This window comes from Mastigoproctus giganteus, chromosome 8 (genome assembly GCF_048544385.1).
Source record: "Mastigoproctus giganteus isolate SK-2022 chromosome 8, ASM4854438v1, whole genome shotgun sequence".
NCBI classification, from domain to species: Eukaryota; Metazoa; Arthropoda; class Arachnida; order Uropygi; family Thelyphonidae; genus Mastigoproctus; species Mastigoproctus giganteus.
Genome location: NC_143582.1, coordinates 74,644,424 through 74,665,734, shown reverse-complemented (window position 1 = coordinate 74,665,734; position 21,311 = coordinate 74,644,424). Strand labels below are relative to the sequence as shown.

The 21,311-nt window shown below is 37.0% G+C and overlaps 2 protein-coding genes across 2 annotated transcripts in view; one reads left to right on the top strand and one right to left on the bottom strand.

Moving 5' to 3' along the window:
- Nucleotides 1-21,311, bottom strand: part of LOC150081642 (non-homologous end-joining factor 1-like) — a 180,963-nt gene that overhangs the window by 138,471 nt on the left and 21,181 nt on the right. The gene's annotated exons all lie outside the window — the stretch shown is intronic.
- On the top strand, nt 10,055-11,666 carry LOC150081643 (nucleosome assembly protein 1-like 4). The gene has a single exon (XM_090380574.1). The coding sequence runs from the start codon at nt 10,260-10,262 to the stop codon at nt 11,310-11,312; it is 1,053 nt and encodes a 350-aa protein (XP_090236700.1). The 5' UTR covers nt 10,055-10,259; the 3' UTR covers nt 11,313-11,666.

Sequence of the window (21,311 nt, the reverse complement as noted above, 5' to 3'; positions counted from 1 at the left end):
TGCTTATTGGAGGCTTGAAGTGTTGGAACCCATGTTTAGTCATCAGAGCTAAGTTCCAGTCAACCCTTCCCCATCTCTTCCATCATGCAGTATGATTGATGACTTTTGAGGTTATGATGAACATCGTGGCAAAATCCAGTCTTCCTTATATTTCGAGGGTACAGCTCTAAAACGGTGTTCGCAGGCCAGCCACTAGTTAGTACACTGGACCGAACCTATTGGTAACTCTCTAGGAGGCTTCCGGATCAGCTAGTGTATAATCTTGCTACCTCTACTCTGCCAGATAGTGACTGGAGGAAGTCCGAGTAGTGTGTATGCGGGGGGGGGGGGGGGGGGCATTCTCGAAGCCACGTTATGAAAAAGATCTGGGTATATTCTCACCACGTGTACGCCATATCCAAAAATTTCATTACTTCATACAGCATGTCCCACCCACTTTTTTCTTACTATTGAATACACCATGAATTGTCAAATTAATAGAGTAAGTTTATCTGTGAAAAGATCTAAACCTCCCAAACACTTCCCAGTTCATTTCAAAAATACACATGGTCTCAGTTCTAATCTCAATGATGTCCATTTCCACTTGCAGTCTGCCAAACCCCATGTACTTTTTCTGACAGAATCTTAGTTATCAGTTGATTCAACTACTGCTCATCTCAGATGCCCAAATTATTCGCTGTATGATTCTCTTCACCTCAAAGGTGGTACTTGTGCATATGTCCATTCCGATATTCCCTGTCAGAGACTTGGTAATTTGGAATCTCCTATTTTCGATCTTCTCTGGCTTAAAATCTCTGACGCAAATACCTCGTGTCAAATTCATCTGTTGTCTCTACCGTTCTCCCAATTCCACTCCTAATCACTTGGAGCTCTTTGACTTCCTCTCTTTGCAACTTGACTTTCTCCAGTCCAACTTTCCTAACAGTGAGGTAATTTTCCTTTCTGATTTTAATGTTCACAACGCCAGCTGACTTCCGTTTTCTAGTCACACCGACCCAGCTGGTCGAGATGCTGAGGCTTTTGCAATTACTAATGACCTTGCACAGATTGTACATTTACCTACAAGAATACCGGACAATCCTAATCATACAGCCAACACGCTTGATCTGTTTCTAAGTACACGGTCGAAGTGAGAGGTCCTTTAGGCACTTCAGATGACAACTTGGTGATTGTCTCTTCTCCAACGGAGCCTTTATCTCATGGCTATTCCCAACCTTGTGTTGTTTGGCATTACAAAAATGCAAAATGGGATGACCTGCGAGATTTCTTTTCTTCTTTTCCTTGGTCGGATTACTGTTTCAAAACTTCCGATGTCAACACTTGTTCAGATCGTCTCAGTGAAATTATTCTTGCAGAAATGGAATCCTTTATCCCACACTCCACTTTAAAATCTCGTCCTTTATCTAAACCTTGGTTTTCCAATAAATGTGCTAAGGCTGTTGAAGAGAAGAATGTTGCATATCGTAATTGGCTTGTTTCTGATTCTTCAGTTTCATTATCTGCTTACACCAAAGCTCGCAACAATTGTAAAGCAGTTATTAATCAGTCTAAACTAGAGTTTGAACAGGCTAAGAGTAGAAAACTTGCTTCTTGCCCTAATGGTAGCCGAGCATTCTGGTCTCTTGCCAAATCTATTGGCCCCAACTTTTGCCCATTCTCTGCTCCCACCTCTGTCCAAACCAGATGGTTCTGTTGTCACTTCAGCCAAGGATAAAGCTGACCACCTAGCATCTCATTTTTCTTCCAACTCGCATATTAATGATCTTGGTAAAACACCTGCCACCATTCCCAACACACTCCATTCAATGCCTCCTGTGGTCTTCCGTCAAAAGGATGTCAGAAGGATTTTGACGAATCTTATACTAAAAAGCTCCAGGTCCCAATGGTAATTCTCCACTTGTTCTCAAAACCTGTGCTCCTGAACTTACTACTGTTCTTTGCCGCCTTTTTTCACTTTCTTATTCCAAAGGTGTTTTTCCTTCTGCTTGGAAATTTGCTCATTTCCAGCCAGTTCCTAAAAAGGGTGACAAATCCCTCCCATCCAATTATCGTCCCATTGCAATTGCTTCTACTCTTTCTAAAGTAATGGAGAAATCAATTAACAGCCAACTCTTAAACTACCTAGAAACCTTTCGTCTGATCAACGATCGCGTGTATGGATTCCGTCAGAGTCGATCCACTGGTGATATTCTGGCTTATGTTACCCATTTATGGACTAATTCAATGGAAAAGTTTTGGTGAAACACAAGCAGTTGCTCTTGACATCTCAAAGGCTTTCGATCGTGTTTGGCATAAAGGTCTTCTAAACAAGCTTCCATCTTATGGTTTGCCAACTTTTTTTTGTAATTGGTTATCCAGTTTTCTCTCTGATCGCTCACTGAGGGTGATGGTAGATGGCTCTCTGTCTTCTAACTTCTCCACTAATGTCGGTGTACCCCAGGGTTCAGTTCTTTCCCCCACTATTTTCCTCTTGTATATTAATGACCTTCTTCCATTGACTGGAAATCCTATCCATAGTTTTGCCGATGATAGCACATTGCATTCCACTTTCCATTTTGAGACCTTGCACAGATTGTACCAATTCCTTAAATGCCAAATCTGCAGGTAATTTTCCAGTGGGGCAAAGACAACTTAGTTGGATTTCAACCCTTCTAAAACTCAGTCTTGTCTTATATCTCTCAAAAAGGATTCTTCTGCTCCTATGCTTATCTTTAGTGACACTCCGATTTCTAGGCAAAATGATATATCTCTTTCGGGGATTACTCTGACTTCTAATATCTCTATCTTGGCACAAGCACATTACAAATATTGCTTCCTCTGCATTTAAAAAACTTGGTTTTCTCTTTCGTTCTCGGCGTTACTTTTCTTCCAAACAGCTGTTCACTCTGTACAAATCGCAAATCCGCCCTACCTCCCCACATCTCGGGTTGTGCCCCAAAACCTCTCTCAGGCTTCTCGATTCCGTTCAGAAGAAGGCAGTTAGGTTAATTAATGATACATCTCTAACAGAGTCTGTCCACTCGCTATCTCATAGACGTACTGTTTCTGCTGCATGCCTCTTCTACAGATATTACCACGGGCACTGTTCTTCTGAATTGGCTTCTATAATTCCCGCTCTCTCTTTCAAAACAGTCCGAACACGTGCCGCCACCAGCCAACATCTATTTACTGTCCAACTTCAAACTTACAGAACCAACGTTTCATCTTCCTCGTTTATTCATTCAACTGCCGTTTTCTGGAACAACCTTCCTTCATACGTATTTCCTGAAAATTACAGTCTACAGAAGTCCAATGTCAACAAATATCTTCGTCTTCTCAGCCTCCAACCCAACCACAGTACTAAGTACTATAGGTTCTAATACCTCTTGTGTTTGATGTTTATATAAAAAAAATAAATAATAAATAAAAAAAAATACACAATCTCATATTACGACTTCTCAAGACAATTCTAGCTTATGCTTCCATCTACTGGAAAAATTCGTAACTAGTCTGTAGACACTGTTAGTACATAAAAAATACATGCAGTGATAGACAAGATAAGATGAGACTTTCAGAATAGGGCCGTCTTTTCGATTAGATACTGAACGTAGGCCTAAGGAATTTTTAGGGCTTACAAAAAACGATAATCCGAAACAAATAGAATTCAGTGATTTTATTCGAACAATAAAATTCTGCGAATGAATTCTTAAACACAATTTCTAAGATAAATAATTCTATTATTCTAAGAAGAATAATATTTAACTGGCTTTTTCTATTTTTCAAAATCATTAACAACGTCATAAAAGTTAGTATTGAGAATAAGTTAGTGCTGTAATAAGTGTTGCAAAAATCAAATTTAATTTATAAACACGCTTTCGTGAAATGAAAAGTTGGATTAAAGATTATTTAATTTATATATAGTAGAGCCCTAAAATTTTCGTCCTAAAAACGAGAAAATAACAAAAGTAAAACAATAGCAGAAGTAATTTGTTTGTTTAAAAATAATCATTGTTATATGAACTTAACCACATTATAAATTATCACGATAAAAGCTTTCATTCCGGAGATAAATATTGATCGAAAATTAAAAACTTTACCATTACAAAGTGAGAAATTACACCATGTCACTAATTTAACAATGCAACAATTTGGAATTTTCACTGTAGTAAAGATATAGGTTACCATCAAATCTAATCAGCATAATTAAGTCAATAATACGAACAAGGCACGTAATTCGGATTTATTGTTCACTTTCTAATATAGGTAAGCATCAGTGCCGGATTAAGGCACGGGCTAGCAGGGCTCTTTCCCGGAGCGCCAAATTTTACAAATTATGAAAAAATATATACATATATCCTTAATAAAGGGAGGTGCCGAAAAATCTTTCTACCTGGGGCGCAAAAATACCTTGGCCGGCACTGCTAAGTATTCTAGATGTAACTCGGAGTGAAAATCTCCTTATGTGCTTTATATGTTGAAATTCTGTCAGTCGGTTGAAGTATAAATGTATATTTATTATTTCAAGAGTAAAATGCTGCAATATTTAACTATGATTGTGAAAGCTAATTTTATGTACAAAAACAATTATTAAGAACATTCAAATAGTTAAATAACTAAAGGAATATATTGTACATAATAAACAATAATACAAACATACAGATGCAGGACCTGATGTAGCGGAGTGGTCAAGTGCGTGAATACAATAACACACGTGCTTTGGATGGACTGGGGTTCAAGCCCATAATGTAAACTTCATTGACCTGGTGGTTGGCCGGAGAATAAACAAGAAAATAACTTTAGAAAGCATATTATATCCTTTTTGAGCTTACAAATGTTTATAAAAATTTAAATAAAAATTACAAGGCAGGATAAAAGAGATTTATCTCTTTTATCCTGCCTTGTAATTGTAATGTTTGCAGAATTGTTTGGTGTACTAGCATTCGTAACATTAAACAAAATAACTTTTTACAACTGTATTTAATTTTTAGTTATTTAATTCCATTTAGGGCCATGAGTCTTTCAAGAAAAAAGTCCTAATTGGGAATTCTTCACATCTTGTGAGGTTGAATTAAAAGCAGAATGTCAACTTTGCCACCTCAAAATTTCACGAGGAGGAAAAACTCCAAAATCATGTACAATAACGTCCATGATAAATCATCTTCGATCCAGACATAATAAAGAATATGAAGAAAAGAAGAGTGTTAGAGAAAATGAAGTAGTCAAAACGCATTTTGTTCCCACTAATCAAACTTCAAAATAACAGACTTTACAAGAATGTTTTAAGACAATTCCTTATAATTTTAAGGAGGCTAAGAAATTAAACAAAACAACTTGTCGAAATGATTGCTATAGACTCCCAAACATTTTCACTAGTTGAAGGCGAAGGATTTTTGAAATTCGCCCAAGATATGAATCCTAGGTACATAGTTGCTTTTAAAAAACATGTTACTAAAAAACATTTTCTTGAATTATCTTCTGCTGTCCACAAAAAGGTTTATTATTATTATTATTATTATTATTATTAGTCATATGGTGCAAGGAAGCCTGAGGCTTATGCTGCACTAGCCAAAAAAAAATTGAGTTACCCTGAGAGAGAGAGAGAGAGAGAGAGAGAGAGAGAGAAGTAGAAAGAAATCACCAAGAAAGAGAAGAATGATGATATCCAGCTCAGGACCCTGGGTATGCCAAGCCCATACTCACCAGATGTGAGCCCCTGGGGTTAGATTAGTGATATTATTAAATGTGCTACTTCTGTATCTCGTACATCAGACATTTGGACATGCAGAAACACCCAGAAATCTTTTTTAAGTTTGATATTCATTCCGCCATGATAGCATGGCGGAATGAATTCAACATAAATTCAACTCTGCTTTTGCAAAATAGATTTCCGGGTCTCACGCAGCTAAAAACTTAGCGAATCTTACTGAAGGCGAATAGGGGAAACCCTGGAGCCCGCCAAAAAAAAAAATAATAAAATACTTTGAAGAAATATTTATAAAACGGAAAATCAGTAGTGTCATGGATGATGGAACAAACATGGTGAAGGCAGTGAGTGATTTAGGCTTTTACGATTTTAAGAATATTAGCGGGTTTCGATCACACAAGTTGCCTGTCCAACATGAGCGGTACCTATACTGAATTTCAGCCTTCCTGTGAAAAAAAAATAATAATAAAATAAATAAATAATATATATATAGACTATATTTGTTGTTTTTTTTAAGAAGTGTGATACTTTTTTTGTTTTATAAGTTTAGTTCAAAAAAGTACATGTATTTAATTTATATTTTGTATGTGAATTTTTTTTATAAATAAAAAAATAAACTTAAAAAAATGTGTGTGTATATTGTTTCTAGGGGGTTTTAAAATCCCCCCCCCCAATGTCCCGTATTGGAATACTAAGGATCCGGTCACTTTATATTTATGTATTCATAGCAGAGGAAGAGACACACACAGTGTCGAAAGCTGCTGTAAGTATTTTATTTTACTTTATCAAAAGAAGCGAGCGCAGTGAGCAGGGGGCGAACCCCCCTGCTCACTGCACTCGCTTATAAATTATTGTAAACTAGTTGTAAATTATTTTTAAATAGTACTGTTACAGTTCCACTTGTAAACGGTGGATTCAAAGATTGACAACATTTAACAAGACATCTAAATATTCACGAAAAAAAGCAATATGCATGCTGAATGCACTAACAAATTAATTAATTTGCATAAAAACTTAGAATTACAAAATACAGTAGATGCACATCATCAAAGTCTGATAAATCAACTAAAAATAAGATGGCAACAGTATTAAAGAAAATTGTTCTTTGCATTCAATATTTGCCAAAATAAAATTTGGCTTTAAGGGGTACTAATTCAAAATTATTCGATGACAATAATGGAAACTTTTTGCAATTAATACAAATGATTGCCAAATTTGATTCCACTTTATCGGAACACATCCAACGTATTCAGATTGATAAGCTTTCACTTGCCACATTATTTAGGACACAAAATTCAAAATGATATTTTAAATATAATAGGAAATGGTATAAGGACAAAAATTTTGGATAAGTTACAGGAACCTAAATATTATTCTTTGATTTTAGATTGTACACCTGATGCCAGTCATCAGGAACAATTGACAATTATTTTAAGATTTGAAATTTATAATGATGAAACACAAAAAATTGAAATTAGGGAACATTTTTAGGTTTCTGTAAAATTGAAAATACGACTTGTAGTGGGCTAACTACATTCATTTTAGAATTTTTGGAAAAATATAACATTAATATTCAAAATATGCGTGGGCAACGCTACGACAACGAGGCCATTATGAAAGGAAAACAGAACGGTCTTCAGGAAAAAATTTTAAATAAATAAATTCTTTATTGCTGATAAGTATAGAACATGTACTAGAGACAATAATACTCATCACGGCGACATGGCCAGGAGTTTTACATTATAAATGAGATTAATTGGCAAAAAAAAAAAAAAAAATTTACCATTACATGGGAAATCATGAGTTACACAAAATCAAACATGTAAAAATGAAATTATAATAATGAAAATATGAGGACTGAACGTCATATGGACGAAATTATCCCAGTTCCACAGATGTAATCCACTCGAGGAGCATGTTACGGTATTTGTAGTCGGTAGGCAATTTCTGAAGGTCGACTCCAAGACGGAGCAGTGCCTGAATTTTGAGAAGTGCCTGGGCAGGTAGGAACCGACTACACAGTTTCAACCGGTTGTATTTGAGGATTAGTGTGGGCTCTGACCTCAAGGATGGCGGAGGATTGTGCCACTGACAGAAATCTCAGATGTTTGGGGCGTTTATTACTCCTGTGTACATTTTTACTGTAGTCATTAAACGCCTGCTGTCAGTTAACCTCGGGAGCCTGGGTACATTTAGCTGCTCAGCCATGTCAGTTGTTCTCCGTTGAGGGGGGTAGGCGATGCCTATTTCTGGCCCATTCACACGACAACACCGGTTTTCGAAGTGAGGGCGACGCAGATGCCCAAATTTCAGCAGCGTATAAAATAGCCGGATAAACAGTGGCTTGAAGATATCTGGTAGTGGTTGCGGCATCGTTGGAATGAAGTAAGTGTTGTTTCGCTCTCCAGCGTAGGGTCTGCGTGGGTAGCACAGTGGTATCGTCACCGTCCTCCCTACACCGGGTGGAAAAGACCCGGGTTCGAATCCCGTCGATGACGCTAGGAACTTTAGTGGGCTTTTCACTCCGTGGCTGAGTTAGTCGGTCTCAGGCGTAGATAGCAAGGTTTCCCCCTCAGAAACTGAGGTTTTTTTCGTCCAGCAAAACAGGCAAATCGACCAGAGAACACACGCAATTTACAGACACGAATACGGGTTAATGTAATCATTTACGGGTAACCCTAATATAGTAATTTCATTTTTTTTCTCCAGCGTAGGGTGTTAAATCGCTTCCGGGGGTATTCTGTGTGAACATTAAATTTCAGCTTCGGTTCAAAATAGATACCGAGATCCTTATGGCAGGTAACCACTAGAATGAGAGTACCTAAAACTGAGGGTTGAATTATTGTTGGTTGCTGTTTCAATGAGTAAATCATTATCGCAGATTTTGAAGGGTTAAGGTTTAATCCAAACATCTTCAAGTAAGTTGAAAGGGCGGTCAAGTTCTCTGTGATGGAAGACGTAATTGCCATTGGGTTTGCAGACGGTGGGATTAATGCAAGAAACTTTATATCGTCGGCATATATTAGAACATCTTCAAGAGGACTCATGAAAGGAATCAGAATGGCTGAGAAGAGAAGGCCAGACAGGACACCACCTTGTGGGACTCCTGCGTTGATTTTTCTTGTAAAGTGGGTCTTCTTCAAAGTGAGGTGGACACTTCTATTCCTCACAATAAGGCGGTGAGGAAAGCTAGTAGGTCTCCATTAATCCTGAAGAAGAATGGCAGAAGCCTGAGAAGGATTAGATATAAACCCCAGAGCCTTTTTCGTACCTTGCGCTGTACATACTTTGAATTTAGTGGTGAATGATGTGGAAAAAATATCTTTTGAGACAATTGATTTTTTTTTTTTTTTTTTTTGGAATCGTTCAGGAACTTTATAATTTTTTTTTCTAGTAGTACTAAACGGTGGGCAATATTAAAAAACAAAGTTTCAAATCTTTCGCTGAAATCTTTGTCAGACACTTGTTGGTAAAGTCTAGTATACAATCTACAACAAATTGCTGAAGCTCTTTATGAAATATATTCGGATTGTAATAATAAATTCGATTTAAAAACAAAACATCAGTCTCAGTCATTGTCAAATAAAATTAGATCTTTTAAATTGGTGTGCTCTACTATTACTTGGTTTGACATTTTATCTAATGTAAATTTTGTAAGCAAATTATTACAAAATACACAATCGTATATATTAACATCACTAACGCATTTTAAAAAAAATTAAAGGAAACCATTATAAACATTAGAACAGATGAGCATTTTGTACGTATACTTGAAAACGCAGCAAAAATTGCTAACTAATTAAAAATTGACACTGATTTTCTGAAAGAAAACTTAAGAATGGGAAGGAAACACAAAATTATTTGATTATGAATCTGGAAATGAATTTGTACCAACACCAAATATTTTAAAATAAACTTATTTTTTGCCATTTTAAATACTACAAGAAACGCAATAGATGAACGTTTTGAACAGCTCGAGATTTTAAAAACAATTTTATTTTTTTACAATGTTTTAGCGAGCTAAGTAAAATATCAAAAAGATGAAATTTCTCATTTTTAGAATTACAGTTATCAGATGCCACTAATGAGGAATGTCCAAAAGATATTGTTGCTGTTGATCTTGCAAAATGAAATACAAATTTTTCAAAATTTTATGTCCATGAATCAGACTCCACAAGAAATTTTCAGTTTTACATTAAAACATAATTTAACCACTCTACTTCCTAATATAATCATTTCATTAAGAATAATGTTAACAATGCCTGTATCAGCAGCTAGTTGCGAGCACTCTTTTTCGAAATTAAAATTAATAAAAAATTACCTCCGTTCATCTATGCATCAACAAAAATTAAATAATTTGGCAATATTTTTTGCTGTACAGTACAGGAGCAGACAGAAGTAACAGAAACAAAGGTCTTTGGATTTGCTAGGTTTTCCTATTTCGTTTTTAACTTTTTTGGTTCAGATTTATTGAACTGAAATGGCAGATCCAGAAAAGCCAACACCAGTTGAGCAAAATGAAGCTGCAGAAGAAATAGGGGAAGAAGATGCTAAAACAAAATAACTTACAACAGAAATGATGAAAAATCCCGAATTGCTTGCAGTTCTACAATCACGACTTGGTTCTATGATGAATTCTCCTCAGGCTTATATTGCTAGCTTACCAAAACCAGTTAAGCGAAGAGTTAAAGCACTAAAGAAACTTCAACAAGAGTACTCATTTCTTGAAGCAAAATTTTATGAAGAAGTGCATGAGTTAGAATGCAAATATGCACAGCTGTATGCCCCTCTCTTTGAAAAGAGGCACCTAATAACTTCCTCTAAAGTTGAACCAACAGATGAAGAATGTGACTTTCCTTCTGACTCTGAAAAAGATGAAGCTGATGAAGTGATTGAAGGTGTGAAAAAAATCAAGGTGGAATCTAATGAGTACGAAGAGAATGAAAATAAAGACATGACATCCTCAGAAGATGTGAAAGGTATTCCAAATTTCTGGCTAATAGCATTAAAGAATGTTGATATGATGGCTGAAATTATTCAGGAACACGATGAACCTATTCTAAAATTTCTCAATGATATCAAAGTAAGGCAACTGGATAATCCTAAAGGTTTTGTCTTGGAATTCCACTTTGATTCTAATCCATATTTCACAAATCAAGTCCTTACCAAAGAGTATGAACTGAAGTTTGCTCCTGATGAAGATGATCCATTCTCATATGAAGGTCCTGAAATTCAAAAATGTAAAGGATGTTCTATAGATTGGAGGAAAGGGAAAAATGTAACTGTAAAAACAGTTAAGAAACGGCAGAAGCACAAAGCCAGGGGAGCTGTCCGTACAGTCACTAAGACAGTCCAGAATGATTCCTTCTTTAACTTTTTCAATCCTCCTACAGTTCCTGAATTTCAAGAAGAGTTGGATGAAGAAAGTCAAGCATTGATAGCTGCTGATTATGATATTGGACATTTTATTAAAGAGAGAATTGTTCCAAAAGCTGTTCTTTTCTTCACTGGTGAAGCAATAATGGACGAAGAATATGATGAAGAAGATGAAGAGGAAGAGGACGATGAAGAAGATGAGGAAGTTGAAGATGAAGATGATGACAGTGATGCTAATCCTCAGGTAAAATAGTCGAAAAGAGCAACCAAGAAAGACCAGCAACAACAACCACCAGAATGTAAACAGCAATGACTATAGTGCCAAGGCAGTGAGACTGAACTCAACACCACTTCATGTTGGGGCCTTTTGTAACAGTCTGCTCCTGTTCTGTATGAAAATAAGAGGAGGAAACATGCTTTGGAGCATTGTAAAAAAATTTAAAAACTTAGTGTCTGTGTTTGCCTTTCTTTGAGACTGATAACAGTTTGTTTTAGAGGAGTTACTTTACCTTCCAAATTTTCCTTCAGGATACGTGCATTTTGTTTGCTGTATGAAATGCAATTATAGGAGAATGCTCCAGGGGTAAGATCTCTAATGAACGGTTGTTCTATTTATTTACAAAGTCAAATTTTCCAACTGCTAATTGTTGCCAGCACCAGTTCACGCGGTTCAGCTCGCATGACCACCATACCGGGCATTCTTTATTAATTTTTGTACTAACGTTTCTCGATTGAAGAAAGACAACTTATGCCTGAAAGCTATTGATGTATGTTTATTTTATTTATCTTCAATTTTAATAAACTTTTCTAAGTTTTAAGAAGTGTAATAATGGCTGTAAAAGTGTGTAAGAACATTTGAGAAAATGTAGAAGAAATGCTAATGATACATTAGAGGAGAGATCTAATAGACTGAGAGACCGAAACGAAACTCTACGACTACGGACAGAAAACACTGAGGAAAGAGAAACAAGATTGGAAATGAGAAGACGCCGTATTACTAATCAAATAGAGTACCGGATGAGAATAATCAACAGGCTGTAATTAATGTGGAAGAGCATGGCATAGGAAATACAGTATGTGTTACAACTGTGAAGATTGCAATGCAAGATATTGGGGACATGAGTTAAACACATCGAATAAAAACATAAATGCTGTCATGATGGAAAAAGGCTTCACTTGACCCACTCTCCGAGACACCTACTCTATTACGAGAGCTGTTTACAGGGGATACATTGAAGCAAATAACTACAGAGAACATATACGAGAGTACAAATTCAGCAATGGCGTTCGCATCAATGGGCGCAGAGATTAAATCACCGCCTGGAAATGGTCCATACTGTTTTAGAATACACGACCAGATTTACCATTTGGTCTCACCGCTATATCCAAACGAGGAAAATAAGCCAGGACATGGGCAACTTTATATTTTCGATTCTGCTGAAGCAACAACAAAACGGCTTGAAAAACAATCAAACCAAGGGCGTATGGCCGAAGTAATACAACCAATTGAACGAGATGCTGCGACCGGGGTTCAAGCCCGTGACTGCTAAATACGGTGCTGTTTCTTGTGACCTCTGAACTCCTCTGACCGTTTGGTCGTCCCGGAGTATAACAGAAAATTTATTTTAAATTTATTTTAAATAACCCAGGCCAATCCAACAATGAATGTGCGCATGGCATTTATAGAAGACCCGGATTTAGATAAGAGACGATATAATGCACCTACATCCAAAACGGAGGTTGCTGCAAAATTTGTTTGAGAAGACGGGGAACCACCTGCAAATAGAGACATATGCATATATCCCACAGGTGACTGGTGTAGAATTATATCACCGCTAAACAAGAATGGTGAAGACTGAAGGTCTGTTTACGCCATAATTAGAAAGATGGCGTATGTTACGCCGGGTACAACTAGTATATGTTATTTTGTGTTTTAAAAAATAAAATTATATATTATTTTGGAAATATATTTTTTTAAATTCCCAAAAAAAAAATTATATAAGAAAAATGACCGTGGGGGGGGGGGATATATAGTTTTTAAGTTTATATATACAGGCAGTTCTCGCTTTACGAGTTCCCGGGTTTACGAGTTTTTTTTTCCCCAAGTATTGTATTAAGTATCAACAAAATCGAAAATATGAACATTAATTGCAAAAAATGAATGTTAAACATTCATAAATACCGCATTCCAAACCACTTGCGTACCGCTTTACGATATAAATCAGTTCCAGAGACACTGATTCCAAACCAACGAGTGCCGAGCCAATAATGAGTGATCAACGAGTGTGCATTTAATCGATGATGATGAAGAATAAACATTCTTTAACATTTGTAAGTCGTAAATAATTTCTCTATTATTATAATTTGCTTGATTTTACAGGCTACGTTTTCATTTCTTTCGATAAATCAATCATTGTTTAAACATAAACTAATTAGCTAACTAATTTCATTGTTGAGAACGTAACCCCTATTTTTCACCTTATGTCTATGGGAAACAATTTCCCGCTTTACAAGTTTTCGCTTTACGAGCGCGTGTTAGGAACAAATTAACTCATAAAGTCGAGAACTACCTGTAGTTTTATTTTATTGTCTGCAACCAAACAAAATAAATGTATTTTCGTTTTTTTTTTTTTTTACTTTATTTTTTTTCTTTATTTCTTACTTTATTTTTAAAGTAATATGTTAATATATGTTATTTTGTGTTTAAAAAATAAAATTATATATTATTTTGGAAAGAAGTTTACACCAGGGCGGCTATATAGCCTGGCGCAGCCCAAAACAAGCATACGATGTTTTGTTCACACCATTTATTGTGTGTTTGGAATGTAATTATAGCACAGCGTAAAGTAACAGAATTACTTGACGTAAGCAGAAAGACAGTGAGCCACTTTCATCATTCTTCTTCAGCCAAAGACAAACTACATGAGTACATGACATGCAAGGGATTTTGTAATTGCCTTGTCGTGTACTTATACAAGATGGAATAGCAGATAAAGTTTAAAAAGGCTGCTAAACAAAAGAAAACCTTAGTACTGTACTTTGCAGATACAGTAAGAATACCAACATAGCAGGACTTACTAATAACCGATGGTTTCTTGTAGAGAAAGTAGTTCGTTTGCTGGAACCTGCTGAAGAAGTAATCAAACTGATGTGTCTTGAGAGTGCAAGTATTTCTTACATGATACCTGCTGTAAAGATCTTCCTATCATTCTACTCCAGGGAAAATGCTGAAATTGGTGTGTATGAAATGAAAGCTGAGATGCAGATGAAACTCCAGAGACGATTTTGTTTAAGGTTTAAGGACAAGTTTTTCTCAAGTGAATGTGTGAAGCATAAGTGCATGTAAAAATATTAGAAGTAAAAAATATAAGTGAGGGTAACAATCTCAAGTCTACTTCTGAAAATACTCAGAAAGCATCTTTTTCAAGCAGTGCACAAAGCTTCAGTTTGTGGTATTGCTTCAATGAAATTGTATCATCACCATCGACCGAATCTTCAAGTCCAGGAGTTGAAGAGGAGATAAGTCTTTACCTTAGTCAGTTACTATTAGAGAGAGGAAGAAAAGCTTAATAACCTGGTAACAGTACTCTATACATCAGCAGCAGTACCGTATACTGGCAGAGCTAGCTAAAAAAATCTTGTTCCTCCACTGACCTCAGTTGAAAGTGCGCGTCTATTTAGTATAGCAAATGTGCAGTACAGCGACCGCAGAAGCAATCTCGCAGCTGAGAAATTATTGTTCCTGCACTCTAATGTCAAACTTTTAAAATTTGACTATTAAATTTTTAATCTTAAAATTGTAATAATAATTAAATTTTTTCGATAAAATTTCAGATTTATTCCTGTATGCCAGAAGTTCATTCTATAATGATGATATTCAGCTTTGGCCGAATATTGATTTTAACCATCGGTAATTCGGCATTCAGCCAAAACGCGCGTATTCCGTGCACTTCTTATGTATATACATATCCCCCCCCCAACCCTTCTTATAATGAATAAAGTAAAATATCACGGAAATTTCAAATATGTCCTGACTTTTGGCCCGCATGTATTTTCGCATGTTCTTTCGGCTTAAGCGTATAGCTTAAAATTTGTTTAAACTTAGTTTAAAAATATAACCGGCTTCAATTTGAATTAAAATTTATCTGTCTCTTTCTGACAAACAACAGTATTAATTAAGAAGCAAACTGCGGATATAATTTATGCCATATTTTTTTGGCATACCGTAAATTAAGTCCCCTAAATCGGTCCCTCCACCATACTCCATTCCAACAGTAGTATCGACGTTCAATTTTAGAAAGTGCGCACTACTAGCGCATTGGCATCTAAGGCCATATATATTATATCTGTACAAGCGTATGTTCAAAGGCAGATTTGCATGTCGTACGAGCTGATAAGACCGGTATAACTCGGTGGGAACCCTACTCCATTCATCGGAGATCGGCTGACTGCAGCTCCGATTGAAGAGGCATTTACGACTTCCTCCACTCTACGCCGAGATTCGAATTTAGGCTTCCTCCACACGAGTGACAAGTTACCAACCTATCGTACGTATCCCATATAATTGTTTGTCTCCGGGGTTTAAATCCAACTGTGATTCCATAGACCAGCTATTTGTCTGAAACAGCTGGTCTATGGAATCACGTAGAATTCTATGAATGAAAATTTCACAACTTATTCAGAATATTCTTAGGAACCCTTGTACCAAACTTCATGATGACAGATTAACCCATTTCTCCCGCGAACTCTTCCCTTTTTGTCACAAAAATCATAGCTCGTGTCACGCAGCTATTGCATATCATGACCCTGCAACAACTGTTCTTACACTTGTATCCGAATATCTGAATAAATTTATCAGTAAATTTATAAGAGGAGTTTACCTCAATATAGTACGTGGAACACTTCCGTATGATACCCTCCAGAAATTAAAACGGTATCTGGAGGGTATCATACGGAAGTGTTCCACGTACTATATTGAGGTAAACTCCTCTTATAAATTTACTAATATTATTATCAATGTAGAACATATTGAGTATTACAGCTCTGATTCATACTATCGAATAAATTTATCATACCTCTTCTATACATCTACAATTAGGCCGATGGCTTTGAGACTCTTTCACTAAAACTCCTCTACTTTAGCACCTTGAGAAATGCATGCACAAAGAAGTCACACATTACACTGATTGGAGTATCAGTGTAATACTCCAATCATAATATTACAAGTTACTCTAATAATCTAGTAGTGCTATTTGGTTAGGAAAAAAAAAAATGTCCATGTTGTCTACATCATAGGGTCACACTTCCGGTGCTCGGGGATCAGAACCGAGAACTTTCTCTTCTGTACAAATCATGCAAAGCAAAAATTATAGAAAGAAATTACCCTCTACCTCGCAAATATTTCACTACAAAGGAATCAATAATGAAAACCACTTGCTTTTAGTTCAGATTATATCTAATTCATCAGGCAACTCGGTCAGCGTCATGCAAAGCAAAGCAATGAACAGAACTAATTATTCATTACTATTTATTTTTATTATTATTTTTTTTTTCTAGAGAGTAAATCCAAAGAAGGTGAACAGTTTTTGATGTGTGAACATCTTTGGCGGCACCTACTAAATTTTGGGACGGCACTAAAATCAATTTGTCACGATTCTGCGACACGGAAATGACGTCGTCATTTCCGTTTCACAGCAAAGAAAAACGGGGTCGGGAGAGTAGATCGAGTAAAAGATCGTGAGAGGTGATCTTGAATGTGCTCAGAGCTGGCATAAACCAGCTGGTTGCGGAAAAACGTTTATGATTCGGGGCAGACCTTTTGGTAACCAGAGAAATGGATATCTTGAGCACACCCAAGATCATCACATTACATGCGCTTCAGCCTTACCAGTTGAAGTGTATGTAATGTAGGAGTTACGGTACCCGTGTGTATTACTGAGCCGGTTGTATATTTCCATCAAGAGGCGAATCATAAATGTTTTTCTGCAACCAGCTCGGCCGGTGAAGAATTCGCGATTGGGAGATAACGACTCCAAATTAGATGTATGAGTAGAATATTTTGCTTGTGATTCTCATTAAGTTGCAGAAGTCCTCGTTGGTCATCAGTTTTCGTGTTTCTTTGCAATTGCGCTGAGTGGGTTGAGTGTGGCGAGCTTTAGATCCTCATTCGTCTCGCTGTTTGGGCAATTGCAAAAGTTTCGAAAGCGGTCTTCTCGCAGTCGCGTTACAAGGCTATGCAGGTCATTACCACATGCTTCGTCAGAGTCAACGTCGTCGTTGTCTTGACGCATCGTTTTACATATTTCAATCGTTTTGCGAATGTCCAAGTCCGATTCATACAATTTACGATCTAGTATGAGTTCATTGTCGTCGTAGATCTTGACATATTTCATCTCTGACAGTATCTCTGTTTCCTCATTGCGTAATGGAATGTGCAGCGTTACCATCTCGCGCTTATACTCTTGAGATCCTGGGCCAAGTCATAGTTTCAATAGCGTATTATGCGTGGATACTGTCGTTTCTTGCAGATCTTGTAGCGCTGCATGTGTGATTTCCGACAAAGCATGACAGAGTAACATGATAGTATGATTGTAACGATAGAAATTCTTGTGTTGTTGCAATCATATTATTTAACAAATGGCTACAATCAAATGGGTAATTAGGCTATTGGCCTAGCCTCTTCCAAACGTTGATTCGGTAGAGTAAGCAGCGGGCGTGAGCATAAATTACATTGTTCATGATTTCAGTTCTAGCTGTTCCAAATTTAGTAGGTGTCGTCAAAGATGTTTATACATAAAACATCTTTAGTGCGCAGGGGTACACACGCGATTTTTTTTTTTTTTTTTTTTTGTATTATTTTTTGTCATGTAAAATCCGAAATTCAGTCTCAAAAATATCGGATAATTTCCAGCCTTTTATCGTAATATGATAAAAAGGCTGGAACGATAATAATTCCGCAATACGCGAGTAGTTCGGTATTATTATCTATTATTTATGTAAGATATATAAAATAGAGTAGAGTAGAGTCTCAGAGTATGTGCGCACGCCCACGCAAGCACACACACACGCCAAAGCGCTACCTACAAACAAGCCGAACCTCTTCGAGAGAGGCTGCAATGTAAGAATTACCGAAGTGCTTTGCTCCGTGTTGGGTGGGAGTTGCTACATCTCTGGGGGTATTATGATCTTGCGGAAGCTGCTATTAAGTTATTTTGAATTATTCCCACAGATCAAAGCTCCGCGAGTAAACATTGGCAGAAGTGCTCCTTCAATCCATCACAGAGAAAGATGCGGCGAAGATCAGCAGGGTCATCTGAAGTCATTTATCACTACCTTGTTTCCTGTATTCTTTGCGCATTACCCAGTTTTCGGATGCCTTCCGTGTTGTTTTCTTAAGCCAGCGAATTTTCACGGTTCTTTAGCATCTTTTTAAAGATGGTTAATACATAAAGATCTAAAGCTGTACACAAAAGAGAAGACAAATTACCTTGTCCAAGGAAACAAGAACACGCTTTTCCTTCAAACCTCTTTAGGCTTTATTTATTTTTCCTGTAGATATGCCTGCAAATGTTTCACTGTAATCTGCATTATCCCTAAATCCAAAAACTCTAACTTATCGGTAAGTGCTGTAAAACATTTCACCCATAAAACACACCGAATATGCACCGCCACGAATCCAGCCAGTAATATACAGTAATTGGGCATTAGCTATCCGGAATGGTACAGTCTTCTCAATACATCTATGCATCCCGTTGAAAACCTGAAAAATTCTTAAAAGATGACTTTTCATCTGTGGTAGTTAGACGATCTCAGGAGCATGCTTCCTGGTACAGCGCTCAAACTCCCGAGCACGTAACAAAAGCGCAAATTTTGAGTTTACGTTTTTAGTCTGTAATATAAAACAAACTATACCAGGGATGAAAATCCGCACCACGCATAAGAAAATATACAGGCACGAGGCACCCATAAATAGTGTATATTGAATAAAAGTTTTTTATTTGAAGACGAATTTGTTGTACCGTCTATGCACCGCCATATCTGGTTAAAGTGTTCATCGCATCATTGACTAAATTCTAATCCAGACCTTTTCCTCATGGTGAGGGAGAATGGTGATTTGAACCACGAGGGCCCAATTAAGCGCAATTATAAATACTGTTACTACTGTTTACTATTATAAATAAAAATAAACACATATAATATAGATAAAAAATAAATAAACACCGTAGCCTAGTGGTCAGGCGCGCGGGTGCATAAGTACACGTGCCTTGAGTGACCGGGGTTCAAGCCCGTGACTGCTGAATACGGTGCTGTTTCTTGTATTCTGTATATCTTGTGAACTCCTCTGACCGTTTGGTCGTCCCGGAGTATAAACAGAAAATTTATTTATTTAAACAGAAAAAAATAAATATTGATACTACTGCTATTACTACTAATAATAATTATTATTATGATTATATTTAAAAAGGGGGCGATTAGCCCAGTAGTTACGACCCCAGACCACCGATATCATGGACTTGGGTTCAAATCCCACCGCGGAAAAGGGGAAAAAAAAAAAATGCAGCGGAGGAGTAAATTCGCGAAAGTTGCTTCATTGGACCTACGAACCCCAATTCGAAGTGAGAGATGAAGCGGAGAGTGGCACCATCTGGCGTCGTTCCCATAACTACCACCCACCATTGGATACTCAAGCTAAAACAGGTCCACCTTTAGAGCTGGATGAAGATGAGAAGTAGAAATATTGGACATGCTGCATCGAGTGTGGTGCAGGATAAAGTCGCTCGCGTTCAGGACTTAGGTAGAGGGGTCGGCTCGAAACGTCGGAGACAGTCTCCCGCGAGTGGCGCTGTCTCGTGTATGGCTACCAGAACTGAAAGGCAAGCCCATCCAGTCCAACCTACTGGAAGTGCTTCTTGCGCAACTGGGCTATTGACCAGTGGTCACTGACCACCGATGAGGAAAGAAGAAGCCAACGCATGAAATAGCGCATCAAAATAAATATGAACATACTACGTTCCAACTATTCAGGTCACTGAACAGCAGACCAGAGACGGACCATCGTCAAGAAGAACCTGATAGCTCCTGTAATCGTGGAAAAAATCAAGCAGGATGTGAGCGACCAACTACAAACAATAACGAGTACGCGCATAACGGAACCAGGATTGGAGGAGGAACTTTTTTTTTTTTTTTTTTTTTTTCATTTATTGGTCTGTGCGGCCTCAGCCAAACTATGGCTGTTATTGTTGTTGTAGGAACTCCTAACACGAAAATGGTTGCTTGCTCGCCTGTTCCCGTAATAATTTGAAATTCAAACCACACTCTGACAATCATGTACTGAAAAAGTAATGTCATTTTAAGAATATACGAGAAATTTCTTGTACAAAGACGCAACGAGAATCCTAAATTGAATCCGCTCTTTGAAACTTCACCTGGAACTGGCAAGAACTGAGATTTAATATTTACTGCTGTAAGGAATAAAACTGGGTATAAATCACTCACTCACTCACTCACACACACACACACATGATGGAACAAAACAAGCTCATTGCTTTTGTCATTTCTGCATTGTGCGGCAAAATCTGTTGATGCTGGAAACTGTGAGGACTTGGAGGACTGATATTTGCCGCAAGCAGCTTTAGTCTTTCATCTCCTGAAAGCGTAATAATTAACTTATCGTCTATTTAACAAAGAATTACTGTGTATTTCCCCAGACGCTTTGCTGCGAGTATTGATATCTTATTAGCTTCTTAGCCTGATAACAAGAAAGCCAATTTTAGTAAACTAGATGTATTCAGGTGACAATAGAACTTGAAATCTGCTTAGCTCCCCCCTCTTTTAATTTCCTTAATTCGATTTCTCCCGGGTATCAATCTCGGAGATGTATTGAATAGTAGAACCTCTAAGTCAAGGAAAGACCCATTACATACAGCGGGTTCCTTTGATAATAGCTTTTATGTATCGTAATTAGCTCCGCGAAAATGAATTAATTACTTAGCTCATTCTTTGAGTTTACTACACGAAATGGACCATTTAGAAACATTCCTGGAGCAGTATGCGAGATAAATGAACGCCGGTGACTTTTTTCTCCAGACATTCAATTATGATTTTTGCAACACATTTCTAGAAATAAAACTATTACCTAGTTTCCTCAAATGAATCTTGTTAAACGTAACCTATTGATTAATAAACTTCCAAGCAATATTAATTACCTTAAATCACCGTTTGGGACGTTTAGTCTGAAGTCCCAGTGAATTAA

Bases quoted from the DNA above. Each gene is read 5' to 3' on its own strand.
- LOC150081643 (XM_090380574.1), top strand. From the start codon at position 10,260: ATGATGAAAAATCCCGAATTGCTTGCAGTTCTACAATCACGACTTGGT.